Source organism: Colletotrichum paranaense (genome assembly GCF_030867605.1).
Source record: "Colletotrichum paranaense strain IMI 384185 chromosome Unknown Scaffold_12.1, whole genome shotgun sequence".
NCBI lineage: Eukaryota > Fungi > Ascomycota > Sordariomycetes > Glomerellales > Glomerellaceae > Colletotrichum > Colletotrichum paranaense.
The window spans coordinates 140,415-153,950 of record NW_026848970.1 but is presented as its reverse complement, the minus strand read 5'-3'; the positions used below and the strand labels follow the sequence as shown (position 1 = coordinate 153,950).

At 53.6% G+C, this 13,536-nt stretch overlaps 5 protein-coding genes across 5 annotated transcripts; 2 read left to right on the top strand and 3 right to left on the bottom strand.

Moving 5' to 3' along the window:
• Positions 1-17: 17 nt before the first annotated feature.
• CPAR01_12968 (NAPE-hydrolyzing phospholipase D) lies at positions 18-1,384 on the bottom strand (the record flags this gene model as incomplete). Its single annotated transcript, XM_060497222.1, has 2 exons — positions 18-1,008; positions 1,104-1,384. The coding sequence occupies 2 exons, from the start codon at positions 1,382-1,384 to the stop codon at positions 18-20; spliced, it is 1,272 nt and encodes a 423-aa protein (XP_060343615.1).
• Positions 1,385-2,574: 1,190 nt separating this feature from the next.
• CPAR01_12967 (uncharacterized protein) lies at positions 2,575-3,492 on the bottom strand (the record flags this gene model as incomplete). The annotated part of the gene is made up of 1 exon (XM_060497221.1): positions 2,575-3,492. The coding sequence occupies one exon, from the start codon at positions 3,490-3,492 to the stop codon at positions 2,575-2,577; it is 918 nt and encodes a 305-aa protein (XP_060343614.1).
• Positions 3,493-4,017: 525 nt separating this feature from the next.
• On the bottom strand, positions 4,018-6,393 carry CPAR01_12966 (HEC/Ndc80p family protein; the record flags this gene model as incomplete). The annotated part of the gene is made up of 4 exons (XM_060497220.1): positions 4,018-4,219; positions 4,274-4,404; positions 4,463-6,271; positions 6,367-6,393. The coding sequence occupies 4 exons, from the start codon at positions 6,391-6,393 to the stop codon at positions 4,018-4,020; spliced, it is 2,169 nt and encodes a 722-aa protein (XP_060343613.1).
• A 607-nt stretch (positions 6,394-7,000) lies between these two features.
• On the top strand, positions 7,001-8,182 carry CPAR01_12965 (uncharacterized protein; the record flags this gene model as incomplete). Its single annotated transcript, XM_060497219.1, has 4 exons — positions 7,001-7,033; positions 7,087-7,093; positions 7,149-7,459; positions 7,514-8,182. The coding sequence occupies 4 exons, from the start codon at positions 7,001-7,003 to the stop codon at positions 8,180-8,182; spliced, it is 1,020 nt and encodes a 339-aa protein (XP_060343612.1).
• A 2,910-nt stretch (positions 8,183-11,092) lies between these two features.
• CPAR01_12964 (uncharacterized protein) lies at positions 11,093-12,623 on the top strand (the record flags this gene model as incomplete). The annotated part of the gene is made up of 2 exons (XM_060497218.1): positions 11,093-11,853; positions 11,909-12,623. The coding sequence occupies 2 exons, from the start codon at positions 11,093-11,095 to the stop codon at positions 12,621-12,623; spliced, it is 1,476 nt and encodes a 491-aa protein (XP_060343611.1).
• Between the last annotated feature and the right edge of the window lie 913 nt (positions 12,624-13,536).

Below are 13,536 nucleotides of genomic sequence, written 5' to 3'. Positions count from 1 at the left end.
TGCAAACGGTCGTTCACCTAAAAGTCCCTGCTCTCTCCAATCTCACACACATCAAACACGCCAGTCGGGGGCAAGCCCTTCTTCTTCATGGCTTCCTGAAGAAGCTTGGGCGGCTCCAGAACCTCTTCCATAGTCAGGGCCCATGTTCCCCAATGAATGCCCATGGCACGCTGACACCTGGTATCCTGGAAGATCTCGACGGAATCGAACGGGTTGGCGTGCATCCCTGAGAAGGCAACACGGGGATAGTATGCACCGATGGGGATCAGGCCGAGGTCAAACGGTCCTCGGAATTCACCAATCTGCTTGAACTGCGGGCACATGGGCAGGTGGGCGTACTTTGGACCGTAGTCATCGACATCGAGCGGGGTCCACGGCACGGCGCGGTATCCCGTGTCGCCGCCGAACCAGACCGACTTGCCAGACGACTTGACGCCCCACGAGGCCCAGAGTGTCGTGTCCTTGTCAAAGGGCGTGCGGGCGGAGGTGTGCTGGCAGGGGAGGCAGGAGACCTGGGCGGTGATGGACTCGGGCGCCTCGTCGACGCCCTTGTCGATGTTGAGGGTGATTTCGGCGTCCTCCCACCAGTCGAGTTCCGTGACGTTCTTGAGGCCGGCGCTCTTAAACCAGGACTCCAGGCCGAGGCCGACAAAGAAGTGGGCCTTTGGGTTGTGCTTCTGGATGGTGAGGACGGATTCGTGGGAGAGGTGGTCGTAGTGGCTGTGGCTGATGAAGACGGCGTCGACAAAGGGTATGTCGGCGAGGTCGCAGGGTTTGGGGGTGAAGCGTTTGGGACCCATAAATGAGAAGGGGGAGCAGCGGTCTTCAAAGACAGGGTCAAAGAGGACGCGCAGGCCGGAAGGGAATTCTACGTAGTAGCAGGCGTGGCCCAGCCATGTTGCGCGGAGCTTGTCTGAGGCTGTGCGGTTGGGCAGGAACTCTGGCTTTTTGACGGTCACTGTTGGCGGCGTGGTGTCTGGCCACTTGAGCTCACCCGTCACTTGCGGCCTGTGATGGTTGTTAGATGCGATTGAGCGGGAGTGGAAGCGGAAGTGAGGCCGGCGTGACCGGGCTGTGAGAATGAGATTGAGATTGAAACGTACCAGAGGACATGGCGGACCATCTTGGAAAAGCCGATGCCATCACCAAAGGAAGGGTGGACGTTCTTGAAGCCGACTCTGTTGCCGTTTTTCGTGACGTGATGAGGCTTAGATGAGGCATCCTCGGGCGAGGGACCAAGGTCTGGGATCTTGGTGACGGTGGTTGAATATGAGGCCATTGAAAGGGCGAGCACGGAGGCCGGCGTTGCTGAAGCCTTCTTAGTACCGGGACGTATGGGCGGTTGTTGGAAGAAAGTGCGGAAGAACTGTCTGAACTTGGACATGGTTCATCAAAGACCCTCTTGCCCGAGGGGTGTGAGGGGATTCCGAGATATATAGATAGAGTTGGACTTTGTTACATATGCAGGATGTGACACGAAGAAGAGGAGAGGGAGGGAGGGGAGTGGAAGAGACAAGCTCAAAGTGGTTGCAATCCGCGCTCGCCGGCCGGGGAATTGGACTAGACGGAACGGGATCCACTCGGCGTTAGCGAGAGCAATGAGCCCGGTCCGAGAGAGAAAAGATGAGGTAGGCAGTCATCGATACGTGTGCATCACTCATGCGGTGAGGCTTGGTTTAAATCTGCACTTCAGATGTGCGATTGCGAGCCACAGGAATGATGAGCTCTGAGCCATCAGTCCAATGGCTATGGAAAGTGAGCTGGTCTACCTGTCGCAACGCGTCAAGCATCTGCGCGTCACTACCTTACCTCTAAGTCATTTCATGTAAGTCGGCGCATCTGATTGGCACGTCAGTGGAGATACCGGCTTTTAGGACAACCAAAGTCCCCTAACCCGCCCACGGGTGTGCCCGTCTCATTGACAATAATCCATACGACTGGACCAGCCCTGAAAGTTCAAGCCACCGACTCCGGCTTCCAAAGTCCCATCTCCATCACCCACCAACTTAAGGTACTTTGGGTGAGCTATTGCACTTGGCTTGTGTGCGAGTGCGGGGGTTGCTAAAGTCCGGCGGTACCGTATTACTTGATGTACCGGCGGCCCATCGCGGAGACACGGTGGAATGATCCCTCCGTTGTGCGTTGTGCGAGATACCGGGGCAACGACGCTAGTCCCTTTTCGTAACCCATCTCTCTACCTTTTCACCTTCAGAAGTCATCATTTTTGAAAGCGATAACAATCAGGTACCCTAGAACAGGGGACCTAAGTACCCTAGAAGAGCTGATATGCGACTTTTAGCCAACTGGGGGCCGCCTCTTCATCCCTACTTGTACACCACATTTGCGAGTTACGGTTATTGTTCACACATGGCAGACTTCACGTAAGCATGCATGCAAAGCAATAAGAGACACGGTGACCGCACTCGCATCTGACAACCTGACTTCAATGCGACTCACATTCATCATTCATGAGCAAACCACATCTTGGTCTTTGGCAGTAGTTTCCTATCTCGTCATTGAAATCCTCTAGACTGCAACGCAAAGAACGCCTGGGGTGATCTCCAACATGATGTTCTACACCGAGGCCCACGAGAAACGATCATGACCAGCAAAGTCGCACACCCCCTTCTCCTGCTCCCACTCCTGCCTCTCCATGGCCCGCAAGTACTGTGTTTTGGCTCTGCGCATGTTGACCGGGTACTTGTATCTCATCGCCAGCTGCAGCCGCTGGCTCTCCTGCTCCTCCTCGCGGCGAGCCCAGTCTTCTTGGCGTCGACTCCAGTCTTCCAGACAATGAGCCCACTCTTGGTCAGAGCAGGTGTAATCTTCCTTCTCCTTTGTTTTTTCCTCTTCTTGTTCTTCGTTCTCGTCGTCCATTGCGTCCGGGCCGTCGATCTCGTCTGGTATTTCCATGGCTCCCCTTACGAGCTCAAGGCTGAGCGGTCGCGGTTTGCCGAGGGATGGAAGCGATATGGTCCTTCCTAACGGTTTGTTTTCAATCGTGGTAGTATTTAGAGAAATTCCCGTGGTACTTGTTGCTGGATTCTCCTCGCTACGACCAATCCATCGCCGTAATTTCGCAAGGTTATGCGGAATACGTTCAAACCGAAACGTCTTGATGACGAACTGGTTCCGAAGACAATGCAGTTCTGCCTCGCAGTCCTGCACAATACCAGCGTACAGGATCCTTGTAGGTTTATGTCCGCAATTCTTTGCCTCGGTCTCCAACGTACGGGCCTCCCGTAGCCAGCTTTGGGTTTGCCGTGTTGCGTCCCGTGGTAAGCGGTGCTCCTGGACGAGATGGTGGACGTCCCGGTACTCTGCCTCTTCAAACCCGTCGCGCCATGTTTGCACCTTCTTGTCCAAGAGTGGAATGCTGCTTTGTCGGCGTAGTGCGAGGATTGCTGATTCCCAGACTGCGGCGTCAGGATTTGCTGCTGGTTTGTTTGACGAGGGGAGTTGTTGGTGGTTTGTCGGTGTAAGAAAGTTCATGATAGCTGCGGCTGGCATTCTTATATGTCCTCAAATATGGATTGTTGTCTTTTTTGGCTGTGTACAATGGGGTTTGAGAATGTGAGATATGGTGGCTATGATGTCGTACAGATAGTGTGCCATGAACAATCCCATCAGGTTGTCAACTCGCCTTTTGTATCCTTCCATCAACCTTTGCGTCTCGAGGCGGAGATGGCTATGGAGTTGTGCCTCTCCCACGCAAAAGCTTGCCGCGCAGAACTAGACGAATGGGCCCTAAGCTTTACCTGGAAGTCTTCAAAAACCAACTCAAGCCATAGAGGTACCAAAAAGTCAAGAAACAGTAAACCAAGTTCAAATTCATCGAGACTGTGATGTCCCTGTCGCCGTCATTATCCGTCATCATGGTATCTGAGAAACAAGAACAAAAGCAAGCCCTGGACTAAAAGTTGCGCCCGAGCGGAACGCTCATCAAGAAAACCAATAGACGATCCTCGCAAAGGAAAGCGTCCATCAAGCCACCCAAAGGACCTTGCAAAGCAGATCTCACATGTTGATATTCCGTGTGTCGTCGCCCATTTCCTCGCTGCCCAACTCTGCCTGAACCTCATCGGCCACGAAACCCTCGTAGTCGTCAAGGTTCTTTTGTACGTGAATCTTGAATTTGATGACATCGTTGAGCATGCGGTCAATCTCTGTGTGCAGCTCTTCTCGCAGTGAGTTGGCACGAAGCACGAGCTGTTCGTATCTAAGGTAACGGTCAGTACTGACGCACCGGTAGCTGCGATTTGCTTGGACTTACTCGATGCTGGTGTTCATCTCACGTTGCTCCATCAGCTGTACCGACTCTGACAAAGTGGCTCGCATCTTGGCGAGCTCCTTTTCCATCTTCTCGATCTGGGCATCAGACGCCATCTTTTGTGTCGTTGTTACCTGTGATAGTTGTGTTGTTAGTGGGTGGTCTATTGTGCAGATCAGGCATACTGCGTACCTCCTTGGTCTTCTCATATTCTTCTTCAGCAGCGCGGACACGGTGCTCCAGAGCCTCAACTTCGTTACGCTTGTCTTCGATTGCCTCCTTGATGCCATCGAGCAGATCATGATCCTTCATCATGTTGTCCATAGCAATGGTTCTCCTTTCGGAAATCTCCTTTCTGAGCGTGAGGAAACTGTTCTTGACCTGTCCGCGCAAGTCGAGGTTGAGAATGTGAGCGGCTTGGTAACCAGTAACAGGGTCAGCAAGCAATCGGTCGCTTGAAGAAACGCCGCTAGAGCCCTTCAATTGGGAAGAGCTGAAGTCCGGTCCATCGTTGACCGTTACTTGCAATTCGTAGTCTCTGCCGTTGGCGTTGACTGCGGTTGCAGGTATAAGCGCAATCTGATACGCCAAAGTGTTGTATCTGTCAACCATTCTCTCGAGTTCGTCCAGTTTCCTGCTTGCCTCCATCTCCTTTTCGGCGACTTTCTTTTTGACGTCCTCCAATCTTTGCGATGCCGATTCGATTCCCTTCTGGAGACGTTCCCGCTCAGCAGTCATGCGGTCGATATCCTGCATGCTGATGCCGAGATCGTCCACAGCTTTTTGAAGTCCTCGTCGTTCGTCCTCTACCTCTCTCAGCTCCTCATTGAGCTTATCAAGCTCTTCGTGTAGAACGTTGATTCGGGTTTCGTACTTGTCGGATCTCTGCATGGCAAGCGCATTGTACTCCTCGAACTTGATCTTGTCCTCTTCCATGATCCTGAAGTGATTGTCGAGTACCGCGGGATCCGGTGTAGACTTTTCAAGATCTTCAATTTCTTGCAAAAGTCGGCTGTTCTCTGCCTCGAGCATTTCAAGCTCGGAGGTGTACTTGGAGTTGGACTGCTCAAAAGCGGCGGCCATCCTTTCAATATGAGGGGCCAGTGCTCGGTTGGCATCGTCGTCGTCTGCGTCCTCGTCCATGGCAAGCCAGTCCCTATATGCCTTGCTCAAAAAGTCGAAAATGATACGATCCCCGGTGACGTCGATGCCGCTTTCGAGACAAGCATCGTCGTATCGACTACAGGCGTAGCCATCCAGCATCTGCGCCAGCTGCATCATCCAATGCAGCAATCCCAGGAAAGTGCTCCAGTTTTGACCACCAACAGCGGCAATCTGACTCTTTGTGATGCTTCTCTCGTACGGGTACCGCAGCTGCTTCAAGATAGGCGGCACTTCTTGGTCGATGTTCTTTTGGAACTTGTGGCTCGGGTCAATCCGTCTGTACAGCCATTGGAACATGAAGTTGAAATCCTTTTGTGTAGGGGACTTGATGATGTTTTGCGATAGGGTGTGCTTCATCTGCATTTCGAAGTTGTTTTGGGCGAGGTAATCCAGCAGCTCTTGTCCTATTCTAGCCTGGTAGGATCTGTCTCGCAGCGGGCGGGGGTCTCGTGGTACGCCAGCAGGCTGTGGTGCTTGCTGGAAGAAACTCTGGTGGCTCATGGGTCCGGCGGTTGATGTCCTTGCGCGGTACACGCTGCTCCTTCTATCGTCTTGTGAAGATCGTCCTGGTGCAGGCGTCGGGGCAAAGGACTTGTCGCGTATCGATGATGTTCGCTTCACTGAGGACAGGCCAATGTCTGCCAAGTTCGTTCCGGATGATGAGCGCTGGAACATGGGCTGGCTAGGTCGCGATAATGCCAGAGATTGTCTGGAACCGGACATGGATCGGCCATGGCTGTTTGAGTAGGGCGCGCCTGCGCCGACGCCTGAGGCGGATCGCTTCATCGCTGATGCGGGTTGAGGTAGGCCGGTGTTGTAGTTAATGCCTCCTAATGTCTGCGCAAGATGTTAGCTAGGGCGAATCTCTAGAGGCCATAGTATTGCGACAGGCTGATATTGAGGAAAATGCTGACTTCTCTTGGTCTGCGCACACTCCACAGGCCGGTGTCTTGCGACATGGTCGGAGGGAGCTGAATAGTGGGAGTTCTAGTGCCAAATCGCAGTCAACGGACTTGCGAAAGGACTTGCGATCCAGGAGCCAACAATTGCGAGTCGCGGGGATAGAAGCAAGCTGTTGCGCGACGAATTCGAGTAAAGATGTATGGTTTGCGCGTGCGTGCATGCGTCGTGTGTAAGGAGGTGCGAGTGGGATGGCGGATCGGGTAGCAGATGCAAAAGTGTTGTTGCTCTGGAGCAAGTAAACAAATTGTTCTGCCCCTCGTTCATTGGTTGCGCACTGCCCCTCTCAAACAATGGGCGATGGGTCCCCGGCTGCCACGGTCTCGGTGATGCCCAACACGTGACGGTGAACGAAGGACATCCGCACGGTACTTGCTCGGCATTTCTCCGCATTAGGTAATCGCTCCAGACATTTCCCCAGCCGCTGCTCTGCGCCGAAGCCTCGGCTCAGGACCCGGCCACCCATTATTGCACGTAATCAGGTCGCGAAGGGCCCTCCGTCATTCCTTCCAACTGCACATGCCTTTTACCTTCGCCTCCATTACCGCGAAGTGTACTCTTCACTGAAGAAGTTCGCGGCGAGGTCGACAAGGCGACACATTGAAGATGGCGATACGAGAGGATATCGTCGCATCAGCGGTATGGTGAACCCAATCCCAATGTCCAATGGCGGCCTGCTAACTTGTAGATAGACGCAGTGTTAGTCCCAACGAACCGATGTACCGCGCGCAACCCTATACTGACTGTACTGTAGTTCTGCAGGACCCGAGCGTTGCAAGCTCGTCCATCGAGAGTCGCATGTCTTTCCTACGGACTAAGAACCTGACCCAAGAAGAAATCGATGCCGCTTTATCGAGAGTCGGCGTCCAGGCTGCACCAGGTCCGATGCCGGTCGCTCAGCAGCAGCAACAGCAACAACCACAACAATACTACCAACCAGCATACCCTCCTCAGTACCAGGCATGGCAACCTCCTCCACCGCCCCCTAAGAGAGACTGGAGGGACTGGTTCATCATGGCAACAGTCGTCGGTGGTTTCAGCTACGGCGCATACACTCTGGCTAAGGTACGGACTTCCACACCTCTGGTTCTGCGAAAACATATGACTGACAAAGCTTAGCGATACGTGGTTCCTCTGATTGCGCCGCCGACACCCGAGAAGCTCGAACAAGATAAGAAGTCGATTGAGGAGCAGTTCGATAAGGCCTTTGGACTTGTCGAGCAACTGGCCAAGGATACAGAGGAACTCAAGGCTACGGAGCAAAAACGCACTGAAAAACTGGATACGGCTTTGGAGGATATTGAAAAGATTATGACGGAGCTGAGGAACGCCAATCAGCGAAGGGAACTCGAGACACAGCGCGTCAAGGACGACGTGCAGATCCTCAAGGATTCCATCCCTAAGGCTATGAACACTCAGAAGGATCTTACCGACTCGAGACTGAAGGAGGTCAACACCGAACTCACTAGCCTCAAGACCCTGATCACACAACGCATGACCGCCGCGTCATCATCGACACCCGCCAACGGTCTGCGACCTGGTGCGACCGCTACGCCCGCTCCTGCTGCGAACAGCACGGAGGCCGCTGCCAGCACCGAGACCACCAAGCCCGCCAGCACGCCGACCTTCAACCGCCCTTCGCCGTTCAGTGGTGCCACGGGCGCAAAGGCCTCTATCCCGGCCTGGCAGATGGCCATGGCCAACAAGGACTCTGCCGCCACACCGGCAGCAACAAACGGAACCTCGTCCGACAGCAACTCGCAGCAGCAGGCACCCGCTTCTTCATAATTGGGATAGTAAGGAAACACAATGTACAGTATGCATCTATGATTTCATTGCGTCATGAACAGGAGAGCGACGGGTGTAATTGCGCGTGTGGAACTTTTGGGAAAACAAACGCCTGTACAGAGTAGCAAAAGGTAGACATAAGCCTTGAAGCAGACTACGTGTATGCGGCGGCATAAAACATCCGAAAGCGACCTTTGTATGTGACAGTTATCCACGTGCAAGAGCCAGAACTCCAGCCCAGCCCCGGACCGCAGCTTCAGGGTTCAGAGGGGTTGTGAACGTGTGAGGCTGGCCAGGGTTCCATTGACGTGTTTTACATGGGCTGGTCGCTATCTCGGGTGTTGCCATAGTTGTCCCGTAAGCGAGGAGGGTCTCGCGGGGGTGAAAAGGTTCGTTGGCGAGTGTGGGTGTGCGTGTCAACGTCTCACCGCGAAATGAGCCCTTCTCATTCACTTTTAGTACTTTTACTGCCAGATGAAAAGCGTTCATAGATGGGCCAGGCTGTCACGCAGTCAGTTTCAAGAGTCGATTACGACAGACTAATTGGCAATGTGCAGTTTGAGAGGACCCGCATAGATGCCGGTCAAGCAGAGATGAAAGAGAACGTGAGTATCGAGCGAGACTGTGTAGAAAGCGAGGCAGGTACAAATAGCTGTAAAACGCAGGTATCTGGCGATCTTCGCAAGCTCGACTGAAATGGGGTGGCGTCGCCCGATAGTGTTGCGGGAGCGCGCCTGAACGCCGGGGGCCCACTGCCGGAGCCGTAGGATTGGGTGCATTTCTTCTTCCATCTAAGCGACGTTAATCATCCGAGAGGGGGGCTAGAAAACTAAAAACGGAGCATGAGAGCATGGGGTTTTAGTGTCTTGTGTGGGATGTGGTGTCTCTTTTCTTTCGTGAGTCGCGCTTGATTCAGCAACGGGCGCAGATCTCACTCTAATAGTGTACCACAACGGAGCTTGAAGCTCCTTGCTTCAACCCACAGACGATGGGTCAGATGTTTGAGGATCAGAGTGAAGAATGCAGGGTTAGGATGAGGGGTGAGAGAAGGTTGAAGTGAGTATCTGAACTTCTGAAGGGTGGATAAGCAAGCATCTCTCAGTCTAAAATGCCAGCCACCTCGAAGCATGGCGGATTACTCCGAACAGTAGCTTTGCGCAAGCCTTAACGTGGCTTCAAGGTACATTGTAAGTAAGGGAAGTATCAGTTGTCAACCACATGGAGGAGGCCTTCGGAGCAAATGTCAAAGAGTGTTTTAATGTCAAACACTGACACATTCATCTTTCCCCTCCTCCATCTAACTAAGTATCTGAACATGAAGGCAGGAAGGGGGAAAAAAAAAAAAAAGAAAAAAAGAAGGAAACCGCCCAGCTTTGGTGCGAAACGTATGCCCCGCGACATCTAGTCAGGAATACGGAGTAAGGCAGAACCGTAGACAGCACTGGAGCGGGCCGAAGAACAAGCAACGAACATGTTCCACCCTTTTCCGCAACAATTTCCTCTTTTGACCGTTCTTGCGGAGCGAACAACAGCAACCCCCCTGGGAGCCGCCGCTGCTGATGAAGCAAAAGCCAACGACCCTCATCTTTTCTTGCGGCTTGCCGACCGTCTGGTCTTTTGCCTCCTTACCAGCAACGGTAATACTCAAAGCATGACGCCTGCCAGGCTCATCCCCGCCACTGCATCTGCCATCTCAATCAACAGTCTCTCTCTCCCTGAAGGACGGGCTGAAGCCTAAGGTAGCCGTGTGCTGCTCAGAACTTAATACCAAGTCCTAGGTATCTTACGTGCTTACCTAGTTGATTCAGACTACTTTCTCATCAACCGTCCACTCACGGCTTCTGGAACGCTTCGCATTGCGCTGGGCTTCCTCGTGAGTGTCGTCCTACGCGCCACTCATATCCAATCTTCGCCCTCCTTCGGCCCCTCGGCCTCTTCTAACCCTCCACTCCATCCATCATCGCTGCTGGAATTGCTCCGAAACCCCAATGGATTAAGAATTTGGAGTGACCATGAGGATATTCCCCAATTTGGAGAACTATCCTCTCTAGGGATACAACACCATTACACTAGTAGCCTTTGGCACATGATGCAAGGGTTAAAGCGGGAAGCTAACGGCGAGGGTAAAACTTGCCTTAGACCGCTGCGCATTCGTTTGATGGCCACAAGCGATCACTCGAGGGAAAATCCCATCAACCGAGGCACCTTTTTGGGCTAACCGACATGTCATCGATTTGTCTGCCATACACCTGAGGTAGGCAATTCGCCTTAGTCGCCAACGAAGCATCCCCAGCCTCGTTGGCTTTCTTTTAATTATCCAGTACTCTTTTTGGTTTCTTACTTTGGCTCATGTTGCGGACACTTGTGGGCTACCATCTACTTACCGTTACATTTGTTTTCTTCTCCATTCTGGTTCTTCCCATCCTCCTTGTACCGTGACAGAGTGCAAACACGTTCCCGCTTTCCCCACAACAGCAGCTATTCCCATCCACACCTCGCACACACACACAACACTCCACGGCAAGCTTCCTCAGCTTACCCTGTCTTCTCTTCGACCTTGGTACCCTGCTCCTAGAGGCTAGATACATCCCCTCTCCAAGGGACCGCCGATCCGTACGGTGAAGTGTGCGTGTGAGTCTGAGTGGGCTCCAAATCTGTTGGCCAGGGGGGTCCCGCAACCAATTCCCTACTCATCTGAACATCCTGTTGGCCCCTAGCCCTTGACCGTTGCTACCTTCTATCGACAGATTGCAGCCTTCTTTTGCTGGAGTAGCGTGTGTTGTTGCTGGTGTTTCAACCACGTCAGGCATAGTAGCCGTCTTGGCCTCGACCCTTCACTTGCTTCTTCTTCTCTTATATATCCCTTGACCAGGCCGTCGCCTATTTTCCCTCTCCCTCCCTTTTTTAGCCATGTCCCGATCATCCTTCGATTATCCGAATCCTCTCAATATGGACCCTGCCCAGTTCAAGCTGCTGTTGTCGTTGCTGCCCAAAGTGCCCTTGATAACACGGGTAGCACTGCTTCATGTTCTACACTTGTCAAAGTCATCCCAGTACCTAGATCTACGGAGCGATCTCATCATCTCGGTGCTACGTTCATACCTTCAACCAGCCAAGTTGCGCTCCATCACGTCCACGCAGAAGCTCGCGAACCGTGATAGCGGCGTCAAGGGGAGGATATGGGTTTCCACATACGCCAGCCCCGTGCCGCCAGAAACCGACGTGCGCGACGCCATCATCGGGATCATACAGTCAACCAGGGCACCAGATACGCCAGAACTCAAGCTGCGACTGCCGGATATCGTGCCAGTGGAGGCCGAGTGGACGGGCTACCGTGCCGGTGCGACGGAAGAGGAGCGGCCGCCCGCGATTGGGGAGAAGGACAAGTTTGAAAAGCTACAGAAGGAGGTTACCAGCCCGCTGACGGTGTTGTACCTTCACGGAGGAGCGTACTATCTCTGCGACCCGGCGACTCACCGACCAGCTACGAAAAAGATTGCCAAGTTGACTGGAGGCCGCGTGTACTCAGTGCGGTACCGCTTGGCTCCGCAGAACCCCTTCCCGTCGGCTCTGCTAGACGCCTTGGTTTCCTATTTGACTCTGCTATACCCGCCACCCGATGCCTACCACCAAGCCGTCGACCCGAAACATATCGTCGTTGCTGGAGACAGGTGAGTGAATCTCAATCGTCAGGAGGAAGTCGGTGTGCTAATCAACATGTTATAGTGCCGGGGGCAACTTGAGTCTATCTCTGCTACAACTCCTTCTCGAGCTGCGCAGACAGAATCGAAAGATTCGCTGGCTGGGCGAGGAGAGAGAAATCCCCTTACCCGCGGGACTCGCACTCAACTCACCGTGGATGGACATCACGCAAAGCTCGCCCAGCTGGGACGCCAACGGAGAATTCGACTACCTGCCCACAGGCGAAGTCTACGCAAAATACAACCCGCCCCCCTGCGAAGCCTGGCCCGCGAAACCGCCCCGGACAAATATGTACGCCGACGACGACCTCCTCGCGCATCCCTTGGTGACGCTCCTGATGAGCCGCAGCTGGGCGGGCGCGCCGCCCGTGTACATCTGCACGGGGTGGGAGTTGCTGGCGGACGAGGACAAGTACATGGCGCGCAAGCTGCACCAGGACGGCGTGCCCGTGGTCTTTGAGGAGTACGAGGGGATGCCGCACTGCTTCGCGCTGATCCTGACAAAAATCCCCAATGCGAGGCGGTGCTTTGAAGGGTGGACCAATTTCATGAAGAGGGCCGTCACGAGCCCGGAGACGATCGATTCCAGGGCGACCTCGATCAAGTCCAAGACGCTGCAGGAGGAGGTTCTCGACTTTGAGTCGTTAAGTGCCGTGAGCGATGAGGATGTGCATAAGAGGGTTCTCGCCAAGAAGGAGACGACATTGGCGGCTGCGCCAGAGACTGCGGCGAAACTCTAGATCCCACCAGGAGCAAAGGGGCAGGGAGAGTCGCGTCGATGTCTGATGATGAGCTTTACCGGTGTTCGATGAAAGAGGAGAGAGATCACTAATGATTTTTGCATATTCAACATCAGACCATGTAATTATTTAAACGCCTCATGAAAAAAAGGAATGATAATAGGGCGAGCAATTGCACAAATCAAAATAAGATAACTTCGCACAGAAAACGAGACTCGAGCGTGTCCGTACTCACCCTCCTTGCTGGGATCATCCCGTTGAACAAGCAGTGGACGGATCTCCAAAGCCAAGAAGATTATTCTTGTCCGCCCCGTTCTAGGAGCTATCTAGTATCACATGCGAAAGGGGCCAACGAAACGCGTATCACGAATACGGAGGTTTCTGTGCGCTGATCCACGCGTTCGTGACGATTGACGAGTCGGGAAATGCTCGGGCCGTGTTGCAGTGCAGCAAGGTGAGAGGGCGGATTTGGTAAAGATCTCACCTCACACACCAATGTTGTGTTTGCTGCATCGGCAACGGGCCGCAGCTCGTCGTGTCACCCTTCGCCTTGATGAAATTCTCCGAGAATCCAGAGGCTCCAGCGTTGAGTGACACCGGAAGGTCGTTCACTCACTCTCACAGACTCCAAAACCCCCCCCCTGGGGATTGAAGATTTCAGATTGATCCCCCAGAGTGTAGAGGTTGAAGATGGCGTTAATGGTTGAGGCTGGAGCTACCCCTGCACCGAACAGCTCCGGGTAAGGTAGCATCCCCTGTCAGAACCTTGATTAAGTACATGCGGGTGAGCTAAGGCACCTACAGCCCCGGAAACGTGGCGCTGCGGCGCCAGCGCAACGTCTGGAAAAATCTCACCTCACATCCGAAATCTCATTGGCATAGCTCTCACTCACATCTCATTCTCACCCTCACC